At 56.1% G+C, this 25,421-nt stretch overlaps 1 protein-coding gene across 5 annotated transcripts in view; it reads right to left on the minus strand.

Moving 5' to 3' along the window:
• The window catches only part of CMIP (c-Maf inducing protein), a 230,341-nt gene that overhangs the window by 115,656 nt on the left and 89,264 nt on the right, over positions 1-25,421 (minus strand). For 3 of the 5 annotated variants that reach the window (XM_064581017.1, XM_064581015.1, XM_064581016.1), the window contains exon 2: positions 15,558-15,698. The exons of the other annotated variants lie outside the window; for them this stretch is intronic. In XM_064581017.1, the coding sequence (XP_064437087.1) occupies positions 15,558-15,698 (141 nt within the window). The remainder of the gene's footprint in view (positions 1-15,557; positions 15,699-25,421) is intronic. 5 annotated transcript variants of the gene reach the window in all.

The following is a 25,421-nucleotide window of genomic DNA, read 5'->3' on the forward strand; positions in this document are numbered from 1 at the left end:
TGGTGGGGGTGGGGATGGTGGTGATGGTGATGATGGTGATGATGGTGATGGAGGTGATGGAGGTGATGGTGGTGATGGTGGTGATGGGGATAATGGTGGTGATGGGGGTTATGGGGATGGTGGCGGCAATGGTGGTGATGATGGTGATGGTGGTGGCGGTGGTGGGGGTGGGGATGGTGGTGATGGTGGTGGCGGTGGTGGGGGTGGGGATGGTGGTGATGGTGATGGAGGTGATGGAGGTGATGGTGGTGATGGTGGTGATGGGGATAATGGGGGTTATGGGGATGGTGGTGGCAATGGTGGTGATGATGGTGATGGTGGTGGCGGTGGTGGGGGTGGGGATGGTGGTGATGGTGATGGTGATTGGTGATGGTGGTGATGGTGGTGATGGTGATGATGGTGATGGAGGTGATGGTGGTGATGGTGATGATGGGAATAATGGGGGTGATGGGGGTTATGGGGATGGTGGTGGCAATGGTGGTGATGATGGGGATGGTGGTGGCGGTGGTGGGGGTGGGGATGGTGGTGATGATGGTGATGGCAGTGGTCGCAATGGTGGTGATCACAGCCTCAGCAGAGAACAGCCTCCAATGTGGCCAAGTGCTTCTTGATCTTCACCAAATTGAACCTGTGTCATAACACTTCCATTTACACCTGAGACACTAAGGCTGAGAAACGCTGGGACATCTCAAAGCCACACAGTTTGTAAGTCATGGGAGTGGGATCCACAAATCTAACTCTAGCTCTTGTGTTCTGACTCCCTGTTCTACGCTAGTTCACACGATTGCACAGCACGACGCAGCGGTTATGACACCAGGCTCTGCTAAGAGGCCACGAGTGTTCGAATCCTGACTCTGCTTCTCACTAGCTGCGTGCTGAGCAAGTTACACACCTCCTTGTACCTTGATTTCCTCACCTGGAATTGACACAGTAATACCGTATTTCATCAATTCAAAGACACACAGTTGAACCTTCCTTAAAGTTGGTTGGGTAGTAAGGCTCTGGCTACATTCTTTGCTCCCTCCGAGGTACATAAAAGAATGGGGTATCTTACAAGCAGTGGGGTCTCAGATCTGATGAAAGATGGTAGCGCCTATCCCATAGGGGTGTCACAGGGACGGGGCGAGATAATATACACTGAGTGCTGAGAATAGCACCAGGCACAAAATAAGCATTTAGAAGCATTTGTTCTTACTTCAAAACATTTTAGAGGTTATCCAGCCTGCAAAATCTATTCAGGTGTTCGTTAAGGGATCAAAATGGTCAGACCTTGAGCCAGACCCTTTGCCAGAAACACGTCCCTCTTTGAGAGACTGGGAGACCCCTCCCCACACATGGGCAGCTCCCATGGCTAGGATGGGCCAGGCAGGACTTGAACTCAGAACTCCTAAGCGCCCCCACACCGCTCCAAGCACTCTGGCTGGGGCTGCAGCACTGTCACGCTGACAGGAAAGCAGGCATCCCTGGGGGCACCAGGGGAGGAAGGGAGGGGAGCAGGGCAGGCGCGTCCCCGGGCCCCGGCTGCAGCCTCCAGGGCTGCGCATCATGGTGTTTATTCTGCACTCACGGATGAAGTCAGCCTCCGTGTGGGACCTTCCTTCCTGGGGCCCAGATCATCACTCAGGAGACCCACTGGCTTAACTTGGGGAGAAGTTTTCTGTTCCCTGCAGCCCCACATCACCGCTGCCTCAAGCCTCCTGGAAAAGTCAGACCGGCGACAGCTTTGGAGACATCTCTGCGGGCGGCGTGGAGGGCAAGGACTAGGGAGTCGGTGCCAGGGTCGGTTCAGTCCAAATCAGCATCTCAGGAATGTTCTGAGCCTGCAAAAGCTTGAGAGGAGGCTCGGGGAGCCTTGTCCCACTGCTGCACAACGCAGCATGGGCTTAACTGCCCGGCTCTCTCTGTGCCTCAGTTTCCTCCTCTGTCCCCCGTACGTTTGTTGTGCAGATTAAAAAGATAATCAGGGTAAAGTGTTTTGCATGTGTTCAGTTCATCCTAGTTATCTCAGAAGGCAACTCTCCTTGAGTACGCTCCAGAATTAGAGGGCATGTCTCTTTGAACTCTATCAAATGGGAGCAAGGAATAATTCCTCTCAGAGGGCGAAATGAGAGGGGGATGAGAAAGACCTCAGCAATGGTGACAACACCCTATACAAATGTCTCTCCAGCAACCACTTGATGGGCACCTACTATGCACTGAGCCCTGGGGACCCCCAGGGGCCAATATAGTCCTTGCCCACATGACCTTACACTGGGTCCATTCTAATACTCAGTCTTAGTGCTTTAAGCACCAACTGAGCTGAAATGCGACTATTCACTCCTGTGTCTGTCTCTCCCCAGTGTCTGGGAACCCCTGAGACCAGGGATGGTGACTTAGCCCCAGAGATCACCCATGCATCCCTAGCACCGAGCACAGCATCGGGCACATCAAACCTGCTCGCAGAAGGGTGAGAAAATGAGCAAAGCTGAGGAGCTATTTCAGGTCAAAATCAAAGCCTCTTTTTTACAGGACCTCCCACTATCTCTCCCCCGTCCCCACTTTTTTAGTGACTGACAGTTTCCCAATTTGTCCAATATGAAAGCCTCCGACAGCTTCCCAGTATTCGCCAAACCATCACCTTTTCCTGACGGATTATACGGACACCACAAGGCCAGGATTGGGCCTGTCCCAGTCCAGCTGAACCAACAGTGCCAGGTGCCAAACCCAGCACCCCCTCCACGTCCCCCTGCTGGCCAGCAGGGAGGACTCCCTGGGCTGGGAAGGGAGTCCAGGCCAGGCGATGGGCAGCCTGGGCCGGGCCAAGCGGTACAGCGTGGGGAGGGGCACCAGGGGGCGGCTGGCTGTCTGCACAAAGGGGCTGCGGGGTTGCAAGGAGACCCAGAGATGAAGGCAGATTCGCAGCCTCCAGCGGGACGCTAAGCACGGGGAAGTAAGACAGCTGGGCTCCCCGGGCTCTTGGCTGGGCAGCCCTGGCCATTGCCAACCCTCCAGACCAGCGCCGTCCAGCTGACCTTCCTGTAATGATAGAAAGGTTCTGTACCTCCGCCATCCAACTACAGTGGCTACGGAACACCTGAAATGTCACAAAACCTACATGGGGGGCATGGTGACCAGAATGCTGGTTGGCCTGGGACTGAGGGGTTTCCCATAAAGAGGGCCTTTTGGTGCTAGAACAGGGAAGTCCCAGCTGGTCACCGACCTTGACTATGTCACTTTCCATGAGAAGCCTCAGGTTGATTTCCCAACCATCCCTGGGGACCTTGGGCCCCTCTGACTGTGGGGCCACTGGCTACCAGGCAAGCCAGGGCCACGGAGAAAGGAGCCTGGCTGTGAAATCAGACTGAGTCGAGTCTGAGATCCCAGCTCCACCTCTGGGACCTGGCCTCCTGAGCACGTGCTCCTGGCACCTCGGCGGCTCTGTAGAGAAGGGCAATAAGACCCCTCCCCAGGGCTGTCGTGGGGAGAACAAAGACATAAAAGTGCCTGCACACAGTAAGGGCTCAAAGAACACTGGCTCCTTGTCCCCTCTTTGTTGTCAGTAGGAGAGGCCAAGAAGATGAGCAAGAAACAACTCTGAATACATCTAAGAAAGAACAAAAGAACTCCCTTAACTAACATTCTCCACCCCCACCACACCCCATGAAATTCGCAAGGGAGGAGGGGGGCCTCTTTCCAAGATGGACCCCGCAGAGTCTGGCCTCTGAACGAATGCAAGGGCTCCTCCCCAGGGTTCTCCTGTCCACAGAAAGCGCTCAGAGGGGCCGCGTGCGGCTCTGAGCAGCTACAGGGTGGACCCACAGCCCAGCGGGAGGCTGATCTGATGGGAAAGAAATGGGAAGTTGAGTCCGAGGTGGCTGTCAGAGTTCACCATTCTGGAGATGCAGGAAAGAGATGGCCGCTTCAGATGGTGAGCTCAAGGTCTTCGAAGCCTTGAGAAGAACATGCAAAAAAAGCCCTGGGCCAAGAAGGAGGGGAACTGGCCCGAGGACCAGCCAGAACACTACATCAAAGTGTCCTGGGCTGGTGCCCAGGGTCGGGGCTGAGGACTTCCTGGTGAGCGGGTCCACCAGGGGTCTAGTGGTGGAGCTCTTCTCAACACCCTTCCCCCTGCAAGATGAAGGTGGAGGGGGCTGGGGCAGGGGAGACCCGGGAGGGAGGGCGTGGAAGTGCAGGTCCGCTAGTGCAACAAGAGGCTGGGATTCTTCCTGGGCATCAAGGGAGAGGCTCCTGGCTTGGGAGGCAGGGCCACCAGGCCCACTCACGGGGCAGGCCAGGGCGTGACCAACCGCGGCAACGAGGGGGACGCACACCAGCCCACGCTGTGCGCGCACTAAGCTCTGCCCTGTGGGGTCACCAGGAAGGGAGCTACGCGAGCCCACACCTCCCTGGAACGCCTTTTTTTTTTCCAATACGTTTTTCAGAACAATTTCGGGTTTACAGAAAAATGGGCAAGAGCACAGAGTCTGCGCATGTGCCATACTCCGCCGCTCCTTTTTAGCTCGGGCGGTGCGTCTGTTAACAACTAAGGAAATAATAGCCATGCATTACTATAACCTAAGTTCACACTTGCTTCTGATTTCCACAGTTCTTACTGCACGTTCTGTTCAGTTCCAGGATCCCATGCAGGACACCCTGCTACATTTAGTCCTCCTGTCGCCTTAGGCTCCTCTGGGCTGCGACAGTTTCTTAGACTTTCCTTATTCTCGACGGCCTGGACAGTTTTGAGCAGTGCTGGTCAGGTGTTCTGTGGAATGTCCCTGAAAGGGGACCGGACTGATGTTTTTCTCAGGAGTAGACGGGGCCTGTGGGTTTGAGAGAAGAAGCCCCCAGAGGTACAGTGCCCTTCTCCTCACATCACCGCCAGGGGCATGCCCTGACATGACCTGTCCCTGCAGCTGCTGACCGCGACCCGCTGGCCGAGGGATGTCGGTCAGGTTATTCCTTTCTCTCCCTTGTCCAAACCGTGCTCCTTGGAAGGAAGTCACTGTTGGAAGGCCAATACCATTCCTACCTCTTTACCAAACCAAACGGCTCCAAGGCTGTTACCTGGTGGGGGGTGGGGAGCTCAGCATCTGGAGGGAGGCGAATCACGCTGCTAAACTGTGAGCAGGTGAGTGACATCAGCGTCCGACCTCTGCTTGGCCCCCACCAGACAGAATTACAGGAACCATGCTGCAGGGGGGTCACAGGGACCAGAAGGCACACCTCTAAGGCTCCCGGCACCTGCCAGGGCTCAGGAAATGTGGTCCTGATTACTGTGGCCATGGGGGAGGTGGGGAAGGGTACTAATGACCTGAAGGTGGCACGGAAAGGGGACTGGGAACCAGGGTCCTCCAGGAACGGAGAGCAGATGTCTTTTTCAAACAGGTGTTTGCACCATGGAAAACCACTTCCCTCATCTCTCCCTACCTCCCCTCCCCAGGCCCTGCTGGAGCCTAAAGGAAGAAGGAGCTGGACCTGGAGACTCTCAGAGTCCCCTGCCCAGGGCCCGGCTAACCCAGGCCTGACGCAACAGTGTGCTTCACTCACTGAAAACACGCCACAGGAAAGGGCCTTTCAGCCTCGGCCACTTCAAAACCAACCCCCAACCTCAATAACGAACATTTTACAGATGAGGACGTTGAGGCTCAGAACAAGGCATCACCAGGAACTGGCTGAATCAGGCGCAAGCCCAGGCTCCCACTGCACCTGCCCCAACAACAGTCACACCTGAAGGGCCAGGTCACGTCCTCTGCACTGACAACACGGGGTGCAATGATCAGGAGGCAGAACGTATGCAGCCGGTCACACGCCTGGGTGCTGACCGTGGCCCTCTCGACCCTCATCAGCCACAAAGTCGGGTGGCTCCACAAGCAGAAGTTTCTAACAAGGAGAAAAACACGGCTGCCCTTGGCTCAAATCACAGCAAATGAGGGTGGGGCCAAGTCCACCTGCAGAAGGGGCTCAGATTCCCCGCTAGTGATTCTCCAAGGAAGGTGGGGGCCAAAGGAAGATTCCAGCACAAGCCTGGGGCACAGGAGGTCCTCAGTCAACAGATGCTGATGGACTAAAGGACTGAGGGAATGAATAGTTACATGCACATGTTAACAAACACAGAGCACCTACTACACCCAGGTGCTACCCAAGCACTACACGGATTCACCCACGGTCCTCACAGCAACCCCGTAAAGCAGGTTATCATGCCCACAGGTGAGGAGACTGAGGCTCAGCCAGCGGGACGGGGTGGCGGCGTGTGATGGATGTGGCTCTTGCTGGTTCCTGCTGTGCACGTGGTGATCTTGCTCTGGCCACAGTGGCACTATTTACACTGTGGAAATTGGTAAACACTGTACAGCTGAAGGCATCCCCCACCAGAAAGTTCACCACTCCCCAGACAGCAGATGCACCCAGCACACCCCTGACTCAAATCCAGGTCGTCTGAATTCTCATCCATGTTCTCCACTCCCCGGCCACACCACTCTCCCTGAGCGTGTGCGCCTCAGGAGAGACCCACGCCCCCACACGGAGGGCTCAGATCCTTACGGGATCATTTGCCCCAACAAGCAAAAGCACCAGCGGCACCCGGCCCAGATCGGGATGGGCCTCTGTAACCCACTGGCGTCCTTGGCAGGGCAGATCCGGTCTAATTAGCTCCTGAAGACCTTGGCTTCTGGAAAGTCAAACGGAAGACCAGAGAGGCTGGGACCGCCTGGGCCCCAGTCAACGACCTCTCCCTCTGAGACAGCCGGGGCCCAAACGGTGGTCAGAAGCGAAGCAGAAAGGAGAGCCTGGCCTCAGGGCCTTGTTATGTCTGGATTCACATTCTGGCCCCATCATCCAACGGGAGACCTCAACTGAGTCCCTTCACCATTCTGAGCCTCGGATTTCTCACCTGCAAAATGGGACACCAAGCCATCCCACACTGGGTGTGCAGGATGCGAGGACACGAGCAGGAAGCCTGGCATACAGTAGGTGCTCATGAGCTGCGGCTACTAACCTCTGTGGACACGAGGTGAGGGCACAAGGTAACAGGATAAGGTCACCCGAAGAGCAACCAATGTGTGTGGGGGGGGGAGGTTACAGAACCGCCAGGGAGAGGCCCACAAAGTGCTGCAGGCCCCTCTGTTCCTTGGAAAATGCATTCTCATATTTAAATCTTTGCCAGCTTTCTAGGCGAGAAATTGCATCATAGTTTCTTTTTAGCACAACATCTCTCTGATCACTGAGAGGCTGATATTTTCTCAGAGTTATTGGCCACTCACTTCTTTTATGCTTTGCACATTTCCCCCGGAGGCAGTCCGTTTCTTACTGATTCATGTGCACCTTTTACGTATGAAGGTGATTTAACTCTTTGTCAAATACGCTGCCACTGAATTTTCCCAACTCATCATTTGCCTTTCAAATTGGTTTACGGTAAGGTTGACTGGTCTGTTTTTCCGTGCTCGAGGGTCACTTTTCTATGTAGCCAAATCCAGGTCTCCTTTCCTTTGTGGTTTCTCGAACAGAAAGAGCCAAGGTTCAGGGCTCTTGTTGGTCTGTGAGGTTGATCCCCACTAATGTCAAAGTTTCCACTCCCCTCCCTTCTCCCCCTGCAAGCCGGGGCCGTGCCTGGGCCTCCTCCCACTGGGCCTGCACTCTGTGGGGTCACGCCCCTGGCCCCTGGAGCTCCTGCCTGTCATGGACAGAGAGTGACTCACTCCCGAGGCACGGTGCCCTCGCCCTGGGTCCCAGCCAAGCTGAGCCGGGAGACACACAGCCCACAGGGTTTTCACCAAGCAGCCCCTCACCTGAGGATGGGGACACAGCTCCCTTCTGATGTCCCCAGTTCCAGTGGGCAGAGGGCAGGCATGTGGCCAGAGCACCGGGGAGAACAAGCTGGAAGTCAGAGGGAAACGGATTGTGCCATGGTCCACAGTTAATGCCAAGGGGCAACAACAGAGGTTCCCTTGCCCTCCTTCACCACCATAGCTGCCCTGGAAGGCAAGTCCCTGGAACCTCTCTGGGCCTCCGTTTCCACATCCGCAAAATGGGCCTTCCCTCTATCAGTGACTTCCAGCCTTAAAAAAAAGTTGAAGCTGACACTAAACAACTCAGCATACAGCTCCCAGCATCATCCCTGGGTGAGGATATTCAAGTTTTCTGGCCTCAATTCCACCCCAAAGAAAGCCTCAGGCGTGAATATATGAGGAGGACCTTCTAACAGCCACTAACAAGTCAGTGCCAGGCCAACAACTACTTATTTATTTATTTAGAAGATTTTATTTATTTATTTGAGAGAGAGAATGAGATAGAGAGCATGAGAGAAGGGAGGGTCAGAGGGAGAAGCAGACTCCCCGCCGAGCAGGGAGCCCGATGCGGAACTCGATCTCGGGACTCCAGGATCATGACCTGAGCCGAAGGCAGTCGCTTAACCAACTGAGCCACCCAGGCGCCCCATCAACAACTATTTATTAAGTGCCTACTATGTGCCAAGGACTGTGGATACAGCAGTGAACAAGAGACCAAACTCCCTGCCTTCAGGGAGCTGACAGGGAAGCCACGAGTCAATAAAAGAAACGCACTTTGTGACCAGATGTGCGGAGAAGGGGCTAGGCCCTGGCGAAGTGGTGTGGGGGCGACAGGCGATCTTGGCAAGGGGCTGGCACATCACACAGGCTCTCTCCTGGGCAATCTTCACTCATCCCTTCAGCTGCCTCGTGCTGCCAGAAGTGGAAACTGAGGCCCACAGAGGTGCAGCAAACGGATCTCCAGGGCAAGTCGGTCTGTCTCTCCTCCAACCCTAGGGCTCGGACTTCAGGGTAAGTAAATGCTCCCAGGGCCATCGTATTCTTGCGGCCCCAATATGCCTGCCGCGGACGCCACACCCAAGGATGAAGGGGTCCCAGCCTGCAGCAACAGTGCCCCCAGGCCAGGCACGACACACTTTGAGGACAACGAGAACCCACAAGAGCACCATGGCTGCTGTGGGCTCCTCCTCAGCGGGTTCTCACACCAGGCAGCAAAGATCTGCAAGTGTACCTTGGCATTTCTCCCACTGAGCATCTACAGAAGGGTTATGGCTGCAGGATCCTTCCCTCTGGAGTGGCGGGTGGGGGGGGAGGCGGACAGGAGGGTCCAAGGTGTTACCTCCATACGGTCCCGTGCACTGACAGCATGCATAAGTCTGACGAACACTCAAGAATGAACACATTCATGGGACCATCACCTCGCACCCAGAAGGCTCCCTTGTGCCCCTTCCTGGTCAGCGTCCCCCAGAAGTCACCATTCTTGTGACCTCTGTCACGACAGGCCAGTTTTATCTGCCCTTGAACTTCATATAAATGGAACCATGCAGTATGTACTCATCTGTGTCTGGCTTATTTTGCTCAACACAACATCTGTATTTGTCATTGTTCACTGCTGTATAGTATTCCATTGGGTGATTGTGCTACAATTTGTTTATCCATTCTACTACTGATGGATATTGGGGTCATTCCCAATTTTAGGCTAATTACTAAGGCTGCTCTGAACATCCTTGTTCATGTCTTTTGGTGGAGGGGGAGAGAGAGAGAGAGAGAGCGAGCACTCAATTCTCTTGGGAATATAACTGAGATTAGGATTGCTGGATCCTAGGAGAAGCTAGAATGAATGCATTAGAGCCTTGCCAAGATCTGGTAGGCAAGCAATATGAGCCTCACTGTATAGACGAGGAAACAGAGAGGTCAAGTAACATGCCCAGGGTCACAGAGTTCAAGGGCAGCAGAGCTGGGACTCAAACCTAGCTATGCATGGTTCCAGCCCCACGCCTCCTCCTGGCCTCACAGGGGTGGGTGCCCTGAGTGATAGCTACTGGAGAAAGAGAGCACAGGGGAGGATAATGCTCCTTAACTCCCTGGAAGAACAGCAAGGCCCCAATCTGTCCCCAAGAGGCTGGGAGACCAGGTATGGGGGCCTGGCAGACTGAGCAAACAGACATGCATGAATGAGGCCTAAGTCCACTCAAACCCCAAGCACATAATTTCATCTGGAAGCAAACGCATCCAGCCGCCCCGGCGCGCCCTCCTTCTTGGGGAGAGGGCAGCCTCCCATCAGAAGCGCCTTTGTCTCCCCCAGAGTGCCCGAGACAGAGTGGCAGAAGCCTCGCTTGTCTAAACAAATGACAGTCAACGGTCCCCCACGTCTCCCACGGCCCGATTTCAGCCTCAAAGGACCGACTATTTCTCCGCCTCTCCAGTTTCTCTCCTGAAGCCTCCTGCTGACTGTAGAGTGTCTGGAGAGGGACACTGGGACTCGGGTTCCAGTCCTGAAACCCGGAGGAGGGGGTGAGTGTGACATCTGCCCAACACGGGGGTGGGCAAAGACGGACGAGGCCAACACGTCCGGTCGGAGCTCACAGTCTCCAAGGCAGAGAAACCTAACAGCGGATGCATGTGTGCCCAACGTTACCTTCCGGCCGAGAGCATGAATCAGAGGCCAGGAGACAAGTGAGCTCGCCCTGGGCGTGGGGTACAGGCCGCCCAGCCACTGTCGCTGTCACTCCCTCCCCTTGTGAAAGCTCTCGATTGCCCCCATGGACGTCCCTGACCCTACTGGTGGTGGGGTCACCATGGTTACCATAGGACGCTGCGCACATTCGCCAGAACCCTGCCTGGTGGCCACGGCGACTGGTCCAGAGGTCGGCATGTACCCTAAGCCTGGCCACATGGGGTACTTTTCTTGGGAGCCTGGACACAAGAGTGAGAAAGAGCAGAGTCTCCTTCCTTTCCAGTGTGGAGCTGCAGAACTGCAGACAAAAATGGAGATGAAGGGGCCCTGGGATTCTAGTCCCTTCTTCAATCGCCTTCCCACAGCTCCCCGAGTTGGGCTGCTGTGATCTGCACCTAGACTTTGGAAGGTTATCTGGAGGCAGCATATTTCAGTGGGTGTTGGAGGATGCATAGTTTACACAGTAGAGACTAGGGAGAAAGGCTCCTCTCCTCTAAGCCCAATGACACCCAAAAGAACAAACTTCCCTTTGGAAGGTCGGCCACGTAGTCAAAGCTATCTCTCTATGCCCAGATGGGACCCAGACTGTGGGTTAAAGTTCACGGTGCTGCCCTGACATTGGTCCCAGTAGGGACTTTCTAGAGATTCCATGGTAACGGTCCCCTTCCTGCCTCACTTCCGGAACTGAGCCTGTGCTTGCTGAAAATGTCTCGAGCTCCCTCCTGGAACATTCAGAGCACTACCCTTCACTTAGCCCACTCTGGAGGCCCCTGCTCCAGCCCTGCTGTCCTCGAACCCCAACCTGCATCCACGCACCCCAGCACACACCACTCCCTGCTTCTCAGACACTCTCCTTCAGCACACTGTCATTTGTAAACTCACTCTGCGTATATTCATCCATTAGCTCTTGCATGTTTTATTCATGCCTACATAATATGCCTCCGCTCATTAAATATTTATAGAGTACCTATTACGTGGCCCGACGTGCTGATTCTTTCCCCAATACCCAATTCCTAAAAGTGGATCTGCAGGGCCAGCAGCATCAGCCAGCATTACCTGGCTCTGCTTATTTAAAACACAGAGCAGCCCAACCCACTGTCGCCACACCCGGGAACCACGCTCCTAGAACAGATGCCCACGCTGCCTGCATACGCTCGAGTTCAAGAGCGGCGGGTTTCAGAGAGCTTGCTCCTTCTCATCTTCGTCATCCATGGCCCCCATCAGCCTCTGGGGGATGCCAGGAGGGGCTCAGAACCACAGTACATGGAGGTGACATTCCGCTCTAACAGTGCTGTGGTTTTACTTCTGCTCTGAAAGCATTAAATATATAACACGCACACACAAAGATACACACGCACGCTCTTAAATGGAGTCTCGGGAGGTCTTCGTGAACACATCTTAGGAAAGTTCTCCCAAGGAAGGCAACTTAAGTGGGGGTGCCGAGGGCAAGGCTGACGAAGACCCAGTGCAAACACATCTTTACTCGCGCGCAGTCCCTCTTGGGCTGCCCAGCACCCTTGTCCGTGTGAGCGCTGCATTCTTTCCTCCCCTGGGAGATTTATTTAGCCCACCCAGCCCAGGGCTCCTTCAGACCATACATCACTCTGTCCTAAAACTGCAAGGAGAGGGGCGAAAGGCCAGCTCAGGGGCTGGCCTGTGGGTCTCCAGGTCGTGGTCTGCAGTGGAAATCTGGCCCTTCAAGGAGCAATAAGTGGCCAGATAGCACCAACTCGCAGCAGGAGCCGGGCCAAAGGCAGAACCTTTTCTAGGTATTGATCTGTTTTCCAGGGCACCTCATCTCGGCACCATGAAGTGCTGAAGTGACAAGAGTTCAGAGTACGTGACCGGCGGCGGCTCCAGACGACACCACTAATGAGGAGACAGAACATGCCTACCAAGAGCAGCGTACTGCTTGTGCTCGCTGGTGCCTGAATCACCTCGTTCCGTCCACACCGGAGTCTCCTGTGTTTAATGTGCGGATGGACTGCGTGGAGTGCTTTGTGAACATCCAGGCTGTCAGGCAGGAGGTGGGGGCAGGGTCTGAGAGCCTGCATCTCTAACAGACGTGCAGGTGAGGCTGATGCTGCCAGCCCATGGGCCACATCTTGGACAGAAAAGGGCTGCCCTACCAGATGGAAGACGTTATTGTTACCAACATTCCCATTTTAACAACAAAAAGGAGATTGCAGCTTGTAGAAATTCACGAGCTGCCTGAGTCACAAAGGCAAAAGAGGCGGTGCTGGGGTCTGAACTCAGGACTGTGGGCTCCCAGACACAAGCTTGTAACCACTGAGCCAAGATGCCTCCCCAGCCAGCCCTCCAGGCTTTGCTATGTTCTCGCTATTTCTTTGGGTCCGCCGTCCTAGGTGCCAGCCATCCCGGGTGCCAGCCAGGCTATGGGAATTAGAAAATGAGCCCCCGCTTAGATAATACAGGTCATGGCCTGGTGAGCTGGGGGAGTCTTTGTGCAAAGAGCGAGATGCCCTTTCCTCTGGGTGGGTCAGTGCCTTGCCAGGGCACATGCGATTCCAGCCCGCTCAACGCATGGGCGGGACGAGGTCTGAAATTGAAACTGCACAACCCTCCACAGGAGTCCCTACTCGCCATGCTTCAGCCTGAGGCAGTGGATCCAAGCGGTGAAGAGCAAGGACTTCGGAAACGGAGAGCCTTAAGTTCAAACTCCACCTCTACTACATCATGGCTGTGTGACTTCGAGCGAGTGACTGTACCTCTCTGAGCCTGTTTCCACATTTGGAAAATGTGGGGGAAATGGGAGAAATGCCCACCTCCCACATAGAATGGTTGTGAGATATGAACTTGGAGCCTTTGGTGCCAGCAGAATCAGCCCTGGACAGATGAGTGAGCCACTCAGGGTGCTCAGAAGCCCAGCTGGGGTAGTCTGCCCACGACGGGGGAGAGCACTGCTGGGAAGTAAGGGGCAGACATCACGGCAGCCTTGCTTTGCTGCATGACCCACTCTCACGGGCGCCAGCCCAGTGAGCACTGCCCTGGCCCAAGAGGCCCACGGCCAGACGACTGCCCAGCATGGCCAACACTACAGGTCGGTCCCTAATGAATCTGCTTGAGGGCAGGAGGGTCTGGGATCTCGTGCGTGGCTTCTGGGATGAGAGAAGTGCCAGTGAGGCATTCCCTGTGAACAGCATCAGAGTCGAGAAGACCGGGGTTTGAATCCTGGTGCTTGAACCCTGAGCAGGGTGAGCCCTTCAGGTCACGCCCCTCTGCGGAGCCAGCTGGCTCTTCTGGAAAATGGGGCCGGCAAGAGGATTCCAGGAGGCCCACGTATGGCACTCGGTCTGTACCTGGCGCACATCACGTGCGCAATCAGGTGAGCCATAATTACCCTCACCCCGCAGTGGCCTCTCCAGCCAACAGTCACCAAGAGGCTCCCGGCTTTCCCACAACGCACTTCCACATCCAACCCGTGAGCAAGTCCTCCTTCCCTCCAGGTTAGTGCCGAGTCCCACCACCTGTCACGGCCACTGCCAGTGCTGCCAAGGGACCAAGTATCAGCCTCCTCTCTTGCCTGGACTGCTCTGGCAGCCCTGGCAGGGCCCCGGTGCGCATGCTCACATCCCTCAGACAGCACTGCCAAGAGAACTTTCCGTGATGCTGGAAATGTTCGCTAGCTGCATGGACTGGTGAGGGCCTGAAATGTGGCAACCACGACTGAGGAACTCAATTTTCAACTTTATTTCTTTTCAATTAACTTAAATTTAAATGGCCACACACGTGGCTAACAACTACTGGATTAGAGTTTTAGACTATTCTCCATCTAGCAGCTGAGTCAGATTGTGCCTGTCCTCTGCTCAGAACCCTCCAGTGACTCCCTTCTCACTCAGAAGAAAACCCAAAGCCCTGGCAACTGCCTGTAAGACCCTCCATGACCTGCCCAGCTCCACCCTCTCTGGCCTTAGCCCTTGCCATCCCCCTCACTCACTCTCTTCCAACCTCACTGGCTTCCCTGCAGTTGCTTAAATCTGCCAATCCCGCTCCTGCCACAGGGCCTTTGCACATGTGGTACCCACCCACCCACACCCCCCCGCCCCCCCCACACACACTTCCCCTAAATATTTTCACGGCTGGCTCCTCTAGTTCAAGGCTCTGTTCCAATATTTCCCCTGACTCCAGGAAATGACATCCTGAGTCCCCTCTGTGTCACCTTCCCCCGCCGTGTTTCTTCAGAACGCCCATGGCTACCTAAAATATTATGTATTTGTTCACTTATTTATTCCCTCTCCTTCCCAGAATGTAGGGATCATGAAAACAAAAGACTTTGCCTATCAGGCTCACTGCTTTATCTCCTGTGCCTGGAACAGCCCCGGCCAGGCATATAGCGGGTCCTCAAAGAAGATGAACAAAACAATCATGAGCAAGATGCCCAGGAGACAGTAGGTGCTCAATAAACAACCACTGTCGCTACTGTAGTAATAACCTGTCATCATCATTCGTTCCCCAAACCCGGTCGGTCATATTCAGGGCCAGGCCTGCTGTTCTCTTTGAATATAAAACAACAAAGCAGTAACACCCTCTCCTCTGCCCAGCACGCCCTTGGTGCCAAGAAGCTGGAAACTCCACGCAGAAGGAAGTCTGGTGGCGGCAGGGAAGTAGGCAGGACCCGCGGGCCTGGTTGCTGGGTAACCCCACCCCGTCCCTCACAACCACGGCCACACAGGTTCCGCTGGGAGGGGCCGGCTGTTTGTATGCCTGTCTTGTCTGCCGGCCTGACCACCAGTGTTCATGCCTTGCTTTTGCAAGGACAAAGCATAGGGGCGAACAGACACTGAAGGGGAGCCGAGTCAGGGGCTGCAGGCCACGAGTCTGCAGTGGGCAAGGAGGGTGAGCTCGGGTTCCTGAGGCCCTACTGTGTGCGGCCCACTTTCAACACGCTCTCAGCAGCCTCGTGCTCGGGCGGGTTTAACTGAGAGTGCGCCGAACGGGCACGTCTGGGGCTGTCTGCATACTGAGAAGCGCTCACTAAATACGAACTGCTGCTGTGGTTATTGTTCTTCTTCTTCTGGGACACGCTCATCTCAATTTTCATGGCAGCGTGCCCGAACGGGCCCTCCCCCACCCCTGCAACCTCACTCACTCACACGCAGGGTTTCTCCGCTGTGGCCCTGCGGACGTGTGGGGCCGGATCCTTCATTCGTGGTCCTGTCCTGGGCACCGCACAGTGCTGAGAAGCGTGCCCGGCCTCGGCCAGCAGCGGGTGGGAATGTAAAATAGTGCAGCCGCTATAGGAAACAGTATGGAGATCCCTTGAAAAATTAAAAATAGAACCACCATATGATCCAGCCAGCCCACTTCTGGGTATATACCCAAAAGAACTGAAAGATCTCAGAGAGAGATTTGCACATCTATGTTCATATAAGCATTATTCACAATAACCAAAAGGTAGAAGCAGCCCAAGTGTCCACAGAAAGATGAATGGGTAAAGAAAACAGGGTACATACACACAATGCTAAGTGAAATAAGCCGGTCATAAAAATACAAATTCTGTACGACTTCACGTACACAAGGTACCTAAAGTAGTCAAGTTCACAGTACAGAAAGTAGATTAGGGATTATGGGGGGGCAAGGGCACTTCCCTTAGCAGGTGGGCTGGACCCCCCACCATGTAAGACTGGCCTCACCCCACCATCAAAGTCCTAACTCGGAAGGAACTTCCTGGGGCGGCGGGGGGTGGGGTGGGGTGGGGGCTTTCCCTGACCGCTCACACCCAGACCAGGCACTCATCCCTCTCCTTTTAAACTTTTTTATTTTCAAATTGTTTTAGGTTTACAAAACAGTTGCAGAGATAGTACAGGGATTTCTGGGGACCCCTGTTCTACCCTCATCTGTTCCCCTCACGCTAACATCCTCAGGAACATGGACACTGGTCACAATCGAGAGACCAGCACTGGTACATGACTTAGTCACTGACCGTGACCCTTCACCTGGACTTCACTGTGTCCCCCCCACTGCCCTTTTCCTGTTCCAGGATCCTAGCCAGGACCCCCCATTATATGCATCCCCTTAGCGCCCTGGCCCCCTCCACTCGGGAACAGTGTCTCCCTCTCTTTGTCCTTGAAGATCTTGACAGTTTTGAGGAGCTGAGCGGGAGTGTTAACAGAATGCCCGTCAACTTGGGTTTCTCCAGTGCGGCACCTCCTTTTAGGAAAAAAAAAAAACTGTGGTAAAATATACGTAATATAAAATTTATGCTCTTAACCATTTTTAAGCACACAGTGCAGTAGCATGAAATGTTCCCACAATGTTGCGCCAGCACCACCACCATCCGTCTCTGGAACCTTCTCATCCTCCCCAACTGAAACTGGGTCCCTGTAGCACACCCTCCCCGCTCACCAGCCCCTGCCCCAGGGTAAGCGCTAATCCACCTTCCACCTCTAGGAATGCAAATCAAAACCGCAAGAAGAGGACATTTCACACCCCTGGGGATGGCGACTATCAGAACAGAAAATGAACTAGGGCTTGAGGGGGTGCAGAGGGACCAGAACCTCATGCACGGAGCGGGGGGGATGCAGAATGCAGGCGGCCACTGTGCAGAAACAGTGTGGTAGCTCCCCCAAAATTAAACACAGATTTACCACATGACCCAGCAGCTCCCCTGCTAGGTATATGCCCCAAAGAATCGGCGGCAGGGATTTGAGTGCTTATCTGCACACCTATGGTCACAGCATTATTCATCATAGCCAAAAAGTGGACGCATCCCAAGGCCACGGACATCTTCTAGAGCATTCCCCTTGCAATAACCAGTTCAATGCCTGTCTCCCCACCGCACGCCCACCCTTCCACAGCCCCAGCGGGGTCCAGCTTCGCTCTCAAGGTCCCTGGTCTAGGTTATCAGAAGGCAGGGCCATAGTGAGATACCACCCCAGGAAATTCGCAGCCCCCGGGCAGTCCCTGCCTCCCTGAAAGGGCTGTGCCCCGGCGATGGGCAGCACTAGGCCAGACCCACACTTTCCTGACCCTCTCGATGACCTCAGGCACTTGTGACACGGCCTGGTGGCACTGGCAAAATGGGGGCTCTTGGAGCAAGGGCAGGAAAAGCATGGCTCCCTTCCCGGAGGAGAGCTCTGATGGGCAAGCCTTCCCTCCCCAACTTACACGCACACACACACCGTGAAGTAATAGCAACAACATCCACCAAGATAGCAGTAACATCCTGCTAAAAACAGTCCCTCACTGGGCACGGGGCTAAATAAGCATGTGACGAGGTTTTGCTCAGACTTTGAAACAAACCTCGAGACTGATGCTATAATAACTCCCCATTCTACAGCAGCGGAAACAGAGGCTTGGACGAGAGATGTGACTCGTCCAAGGTCACAGGGGTGGCAACGTGGCCAGTGTGACTCTGGAAGCCAAGTTCTGACCCCAACAAGACACCTCTCCTAGCTAGAGGCATCAGGAATTAGGGGAGCCCATCAGCGCGATTTCCAGCTCATCCCTGGGTCTGTGCTTCTCAGGGAAACAAAGGCTAAAGGCAGAGAAGATGGTGATTCCATTTGGCAGGGACTATACTCAAGTTGTAAAAGAAATGAACGACAGCCACAAAGAAGTTCCTATTTATTAAGCACTTACTACATGACAAGGTGTAGCTCCTAGCTGTTATCGTCATGGCTCCCAGCCTGGTAGGCATTACCACTGATCCATTTTAGAGATGAGGAAACTAAGATCCAGGGAGAACAATCGCTTGACAAGAATCAGGCCCCCATATCCTGATGGACAACAGCCCCAGGGGCAATACTGGCATCGAGGGGTGCACAGCCAAGGATGGATGGGGGAGGGGGTCTTGGACCCCTGGGGCAGACGGTCTGCCAGGGGGAGACAGCTGTTCAGGGGCTGGAGGGGAGGGACAGGAAGGCAGTCCCTCTTTCCACACTGACCCACATCGAAACTACCTCCCGGATTTCATGTTTCTTGCCTCTTACTTTTTGAGTTTCTTCCCTACCACCAGTTTTATTTACTCATCCATGCAGAGCTCCGGCAAGGGTCCAGTGTGTGTCCCAAGGAGGCAACACAGCCGTGCTGCACGGCCCCAGGATCGGAGGACTGGGCACACTCCAGCTCTGTCGCTTGGAAGCCCTGTGACCTTGGGCCAGTGGCTTCAGCGCTCTGAGCATCCGTCTCAGCAGGGGAGGCGGGGTAGGTATGGTATACACCCGCCAGGGCCGCTGGGCTCCTCGCAGGAGAACGTGGCTATGGGAGCACCTGGAGCTATGGAGAAGCTGCGAGGAATCTGAGCCCAGGGACAAAGAGAGAAAAAGCTGCATGCTCCCAGCAGGGGGCAGGGAAGAAGAAACACACCTGCCCAGGTAACACACCTGACAAGCTGCGCAGAACAGTGGCAGGAGCTGCAGAAGGCCCCGGGGCCTTGCTCCCCGCTGGGTGTCCTCTCCACCCACTTCCTGTCTGGCAGGCCCTTTCCCTTCAGGTGACCCCAGGCCTGCAGGGTCACGCTCAGATCTGCCTGGAGACCCCCGGCCCCCTACCCCCCACCCCCCACCTCCCACCCTGAGGAGGCCTGGCAGTGATGTGAGCAAGTCTGCGGGGTCACTGTGTCTGCGTGTACACCCGCTGGGGGGTCGTTCTGCGCCCTAGAGCTTAATCGGGAAGGAGACAAATGTCCCCGCCCCCTGAAGCCCAGGGGAACCCTGATTTCTCCAGAGCCACAGCGACCACTCTGGAGAAAAAGGAACCGAGGGTATTTTTTCCCCGCATTGCTCCATCACGTTTCCCCTCCCTGGATGATGCCTGCTGCTTATTATAACTATGACAACATTGGAAATATTTCTTGTGGATTTCTGCGAGAAGGGAAATGACAGGCTTTCTTCTCCTTCTGGCTTTTCGCTGGATGCTACGGACCTGAGGTGAGGCCCTTTGGTGGGGGAGGGTCCCCCTGGGGCTGTGACTGCAGGGGTGAGGCACCAGGGCAAGAGAGGGTGGCCCCCCGGTTGCAGGTGTGCTGAGGAGGGCTTGCCAGAGGCTGCGGAACGCCCCCCGCCTCTGCGGAGGGCTGGGCGTCCCTGGCTGCTCCCAGCCCAGTGCCACCTGCGGCCAGGGGCCCAATCTGTATTTTCAGACTGCGATCATTTCTCGAGTGCCCACTAGGTGCTCGCAGGCACTCTGCTAAACGTGCTCTGCTTTGGCTGGGTCTCATGGAGTCTTGCCAGGGCTTACAATTACTTCCATTCTACAGACAAGGACCGAAGGTCCAGGGAAGAATAAAGTGGCCTGACCAGGGTTACTCGACCAGTAAAGTGGCTGCAGAAAGAAGGACACTTGCTGATGCTGGTGAATGAAGAAAATGAGAGAGAGAAGTACAGCGCCTGTCCTGAGTCAGAAATCTGGACAGAAGGTATGAGATGAATTAGATTACGTGGAGATATTTGCCAATTTGGGATTCTGCAGACCTCTCCAATGCCTGGAAGGGGCATCCTGGAAGTGTGTTGTGAAGGACTCTGCAGCTGCATCGGGGCTCGACAGGAAAGAGTGGTGATTGATTACTGATGTCTGCCCTGGGCACAGCAGTGGGAAGGAGTGAAACAGCACAGTGATCGTCGCTCGTCTACCGTACATCCGCCTGGTGCAGGAGACCTCCCTGAATCCTCCCCCTACTCCTTAGCTTCCCCCTCCATTGAATGGGCTCAGGTACAGAATGATAGGTAGAAATACCTTCTGAAAAAGGGTATTTTCTCTGACGTTAAACTATACACCTGGAATTTGTTAATGCAGAGGTAAAACTCAATTCTTACAGCAAGGGTAGGTTCCAGTCAATGTACACTTACTGGGCACCGATTACGTCCTAGGGTCTCTCCCTTCTTTGAGCTCCGTGAGGAAGACAAGCAATTAACTTAATAATTACTCACTGTGGTTGTTCCAAATGCCTCGAGCGGGAAGCAAGGGGGGGGGGGGTCACACCTGCTGGTGCTGCTGGTGTGGCCTCCACCTCCCTGCCAAGGATTTGGTTCCGACACGGAAACCACCCTTCTGCTCACGGCCCACTGGAAACACTTGTCCAGCGGGCCTGGCACCCAGAAGGTGCTGGAACGCTGAGGACTGTGGGCACGCGACAGAAAGGGGGACCAAGGGAGGCTGCCGCACACGGAGCCGAGGGTGGCCCCTGTGCGGGCACCTGATCTTTGCTAATCAGAAGCTCATGCCTCATTCTCTTTTTTCCACTCCGAAGAGGAATCTCGACCATGCTACCCACCGCTTTTGGCAAGGGGTGCGGGCACAGGAACGAGAAGACACGATGGCATCTCCGGGACTGAGAGGGGAGGTGTGTTAGAAGCAGGCGGAGCGTGGCCCAGCTTCTATCTGAACGCTGCACTTGAGGTCCTCCTCTCCCCTTGGCCTGAGCAGCCTCACCCACCGCCGTGAAGGGGTGGCATGGGCTGGCACAGTCGCCTCCCCTGTTCCAGGCTGGCACCGGACTGGCAACAGGGCTTGTTTGGAATAGATGTTCCTCATCAGAGGAGTCTTAAACAATCTCCCTTTCTGGCCGGAGGAAGAGGAAGAAGGCATCTCTGAGGCCAGCGCTTCCCCCAGTGCCAACAGCTGAACCCAGCCTGCCCACCCGGCTTTCAACTTTGTTGCTTTTGCAAATATGGTCCTGGGTCCTATTTCCCACATCCCTGCAGCTAAGTCCGGTCAGCCTCCTGGAGGCTTGGCCCGCTCCAGGGCCAGAGACCAGGGCAGGGAGGGAGCTGACCCCTCCCGCCTTCCAGAAAAGCAGTGGGCAGAGGAGTCTGAGAAGAGAGCAGGCGCAACCACGGTGAACAAAAATGAGGAGCGACTTCCAGAAACTGGGTGCTGAGACCAAGTGCAAGGAACCCATCTTTATGCTCCCAGTTCACTTCCCTCACCCTCCTCCTTCCTCAGACCACAGCTAACAAGTCACTTCCTGCCCGCACCCCCGCAGAGGAGGAGGCTGAGTCGCCTGGTAAAATTTGCCTGCCCATGGAAACTCCCGTTGATGTCAGTCTCCCCTCTGGAATGGACTGGAAACTCTGTGAGGGCAGGGACCTCGTCAGCCCCAGCACAATGTCTGGCGGAAATGGGGGGGACAGAGTTGAGGCGGTGGCGGGAGGGAAGGAGCTTGGCTTCTCCGATTAGAGCTGGCCCACCGTGGTCGGTGGATCCACAGCCCCCAAAGATGTCCACATCCGAACCCCCAGAACCTGTGAAGATGGAACCTGTTACAGCACATGGGCCCCTGCAGGTGGGATTACACGAAGGCCCCTGAGACGGGGGACGATCCCGGGTTATCCCATGGGCCCCACGTCCTCACAATGTCCTTCCTTGTAAGACAGAGGCAGGAAGGACAAAGGCAGAGATGTGATGGCAGGAGCACAGGTCCAGCGGTGCCACCACAAGCCAAGGGACCCAGGCAGCCTGTGGAAGCAGGGACGGGCGAGCTGCCTGGGTCCTCCAGAAGAACACTGCTCTGTCGACACCTTGGCTTTAGCCGAGGGGACCCATTTTGGATTTGTGATCTCCAGAACTGTAAGAGGATACATTTGTGTGGTTTTAAGCCACAAGTCTGTGGGAATTTGTCACAATAGCCACAGGAAGCTGCAGGGCACCCGGGGGACCTCCCACCGGTCACGATCCAGCCCACAGAAACGCCATCCGTGATACAGGCATTACTAATAGCCACTGGGTCCCGGTTTCCTCCTCCTTCCCAGTACGTGAAAGACGAAGATTCCTGCCCCCTTGAAGCCAAGCCATGGGGACGTGACGGGTTCTGGTGGGACAAACAAACATGACTCATGTCACTTCCAAGGCTATAGGGCTGCACGGCTGGCACTGAGCACCCAAGAGCACCCCCGGAGGCTGCGTGTGGGGGGACTGCATCACCAGCTGGGAGAACCTCCACCCGGCCCCCTGTGCGCTGCCCGCATGGAGCAGGTCCCTGCTGACCCTCCACAGACATGGCAACAGAGCTGGGAGAAACCGTCTTGCGCCCGTGGGCCTGGGAGGCTTCGGATACCACACGCCATCCTGATAAGGCCTGTGGGGACCTGTCTCTGGAAGCAGCAGCTAGCCAGAGACCCCAACACCGTCCCCAGGGTGCCCCTGACACCCGGCACCTTGGACGGGGGGGCAGGCAGGGGGGGATGTCCACCTTAGTCCCTGGATGACCGTGAAGTGAAGTCACTTCTTCCAAACAGCATGGGGGAAAGGGGAAAGTGGAGCAGCTTCCTGCATCTCCTACACACGTCCCGAGTGTGTCTTTGAAGTGCACACCCTCAGGGCCTTCCCAACACACCCAGTGGTCCTTTGTGCTTCCTTCCGGGGACCCACAAATGTCTCCTCATTTCTCTGCTTCTTCGCCAGGCCCTTCTGCCATGTCTGTGGCTGGGATCCTAGGATGTCATTGGATATTTTCAGAGCTTTACTGTCCCATTTGTCACTTGCTAATTAGTTAGGAGTGGCTAATCAGAAAGCAGTGGCAAGGCAGAGAAAATACTCCTAATTTCTTTGCTTTCGGTTGTCCGCGGTTACTGAGAACCCGCTGGATTTATTTGGCGGAGTTGGGTGGGGGGCGGGGCAGGCATTGGGTACAAAATGGGGGTGCGGTTTTCTTTGTCCTCTCCTGAGCAGATATGGACAATGTTGGGGGCTGTCACCAGGGAAAAGGGCGGCAGCTTCCCGTAAGAATGACAGTGTGGTGGTCACCGGTGGGCAAAGCCAGGGTCTCTGGAGCCCCTGACCTCAGCCTTCTAGTAATTTCTACCTCTGACCAGGCAAGCTATGGAAGCACAAACATCCCCACTGAGTTCAGGCCTCCCCTGGCACCAGAGGCCACATGACTGGGCCACACCAAGAGTGCAGATGGTGGGATGAGACCCGTCTACGCAGTCCTGCCCAGTGCTGCCAAGGTTTCAGAGCCGAGGGCAGGAGCAGCTGAAGTCCCAGCGGCTCTCCTGAGCCCCCCGTGGACAAGGCCACGCCTCCCCAAGCCGGGGGGACACGCCACCTACGGACTGCCCTCTCCCAGCTGGGCCCCCAGCCACGTGCACACGTGTCACCTGTGATCCTCGCTGCACCTTCTCGCAGTTGCTTTTATTGTCCCGTTTCACAGGCGAGAACGCTGAGACTCCGAGAGCGTGCATCACTAGCTGTGGGTCACACAGCACGTAACCGGCAGAGCTGTGCGTCCGACCCAGCGGTGTAGCCACCGTGTGTGACAAAGAGGGGAGAAGGGGCCGGGCCCACATCGGCATTGCCAGGTGCCTGGAGTTCCCTCCCTCAGCCCTGCAACCACGGCGCAGGGTGGGTCCTATCCCACACGGGCACACAGAGCTCACACGGGCACGTGTTAAGCCCGAGGGCGCACACGCACGTGGGTGTACACACGCGGTTTCTCAACACGGAGGCGAAGGGGGCACGCAGTTACCCGTGAGGGAGCGAGTCAGCACCCGCTGCCCCCGCTGGGGCACAGGCCCCGCTCCGGGCTCGCCGGCCAGTCCTGGCCACCTCTGCCCTTTGGGGATGATTTCATCACTGACGGTGGTTTCCAAAGACAGTAAACAAACGAGGAGGCCTCAGGCCTGCCTCTCAGGGCTACTGCCCCAACACCCCCAGCACACACGCACACACACCACACAAAACCCAGGCCTGGCAGGGAAAAGAGGGAGCAATCTGCTGGGGCGACACCGCAGCCCCCTACACCCTCCCGAGCTCGTGGGCAGCGCAAGCCGGAGGGAGGAAGGGCAGGTAGGAAACCAACGGCCCCACGTCAGAAAGGCCGGCGTTTTGCAGGGTAAAGTTCTGGCCCTCGAATGGTTTCCCAGCCCGGCCAGGTTAATCACTGCCCATGAAGGACAAATGAGTCCCTCTACCCTCAAGCTGGCCCCCTGGTGCTACCGCAGGCCAACAAGTCGGGCACCAGCATCGGGGGGCAGACCCTGCCCTCCCCCACCCTGGGTTGCCACCACGGAGGGTCTGGTTGATTGTGCTCGAGATCGTCGGAAGAGTCCTCTTCACCGACCCCCTACTGTGCGCCTGGCCTTGGGCTGTGCTCCCTCCACTAAGGCCAACAGTAAAATGGAGTTAAGAGCCGAGCGCCCAAGCCCAAGCAAGCAGACCTGGGTTCGAATCCCGGTGCCCACAGTTCAGCTCCGATGGCAGTGGGCCCCGCCTACAGAGCGGACGGGCTGCCATGGGAATGAACGGAACAACGTACGGCAAACAGGGCTTCTCCACCACGGGCCTTTGTCCAGAGACATGGCCAGGCGTCGCCCCAGGGGCGGGTGCTGCTAGCATCTAGGAAGCGGAGGCCGGGGTGCCGCTCACGCCCTACCACCAACAGGACAGCCCCCGAGAGCGGACGGCCCACCTCCGCGTCCGTAGGGCCTCCGGCGAGAGATTCCGGCTCAGGGGAGGCCCCCCCATAAACGCCAGGGCCTATTAGTACCTCGAAACTGTCCCAGCAACCCAAGAGCATGACATTACTGTCACCAGACTGCAGAGAAGGCAGCTGCACAGAGGCTGTGACTCGTTCCGGCGACAGGAGACAGCAGAGCTGACTGGGCCTCCGGACTGCACCTGCGTTCCCTCAGGTCTGGGGCCCAGCCTCCCCGCGACAACCCATCCCCCTGGCTGCCCCACAGTCACAGCCTCTGCCTCTGCCTGCCTTCTGCAGGCCCACCGGGGGGGGGGGGCTACTTCCAGCGTTGTTTTCTTGGGCACCGAGTGGACAGACACCCCCGTGTCTGGACCCTGCAGACAGCTCGAAGCAGACACTTCCTTCCCCTTCCTCCTCCCTCTCCCTGTCCCCCACCTGCCACCCTCTGCTTTTGCCCAACAGGGCAGTCTGTCTCCAGGGCCCAGCATGCCTCTCCAAGCAAGATGTCCACCCCGGCCCCGAGAACCAGAGCCTCCTCCAAGGGTCTGGCTGACCCGGCTGTGGGACCCCGTGCCTGCATGCCCAGGGAGGGGTCAGTCTC

This window comes from Mirounga angustirostris, unplaced genomic scaffold (assembly GCF_029215605.1).
Source record: "Mirounga angustirostris isolate CCGP_5_RB_7025 unplaced genomic scaffold, mMirAng1.0.hap1 SCAF_16, whole genome shotgun sequence".
NCBI lineage: Eukaryota > Metazoa > Chordata > Mammalia > Carnivora > Phocidae > Mirounga > Mirounga angustirostris.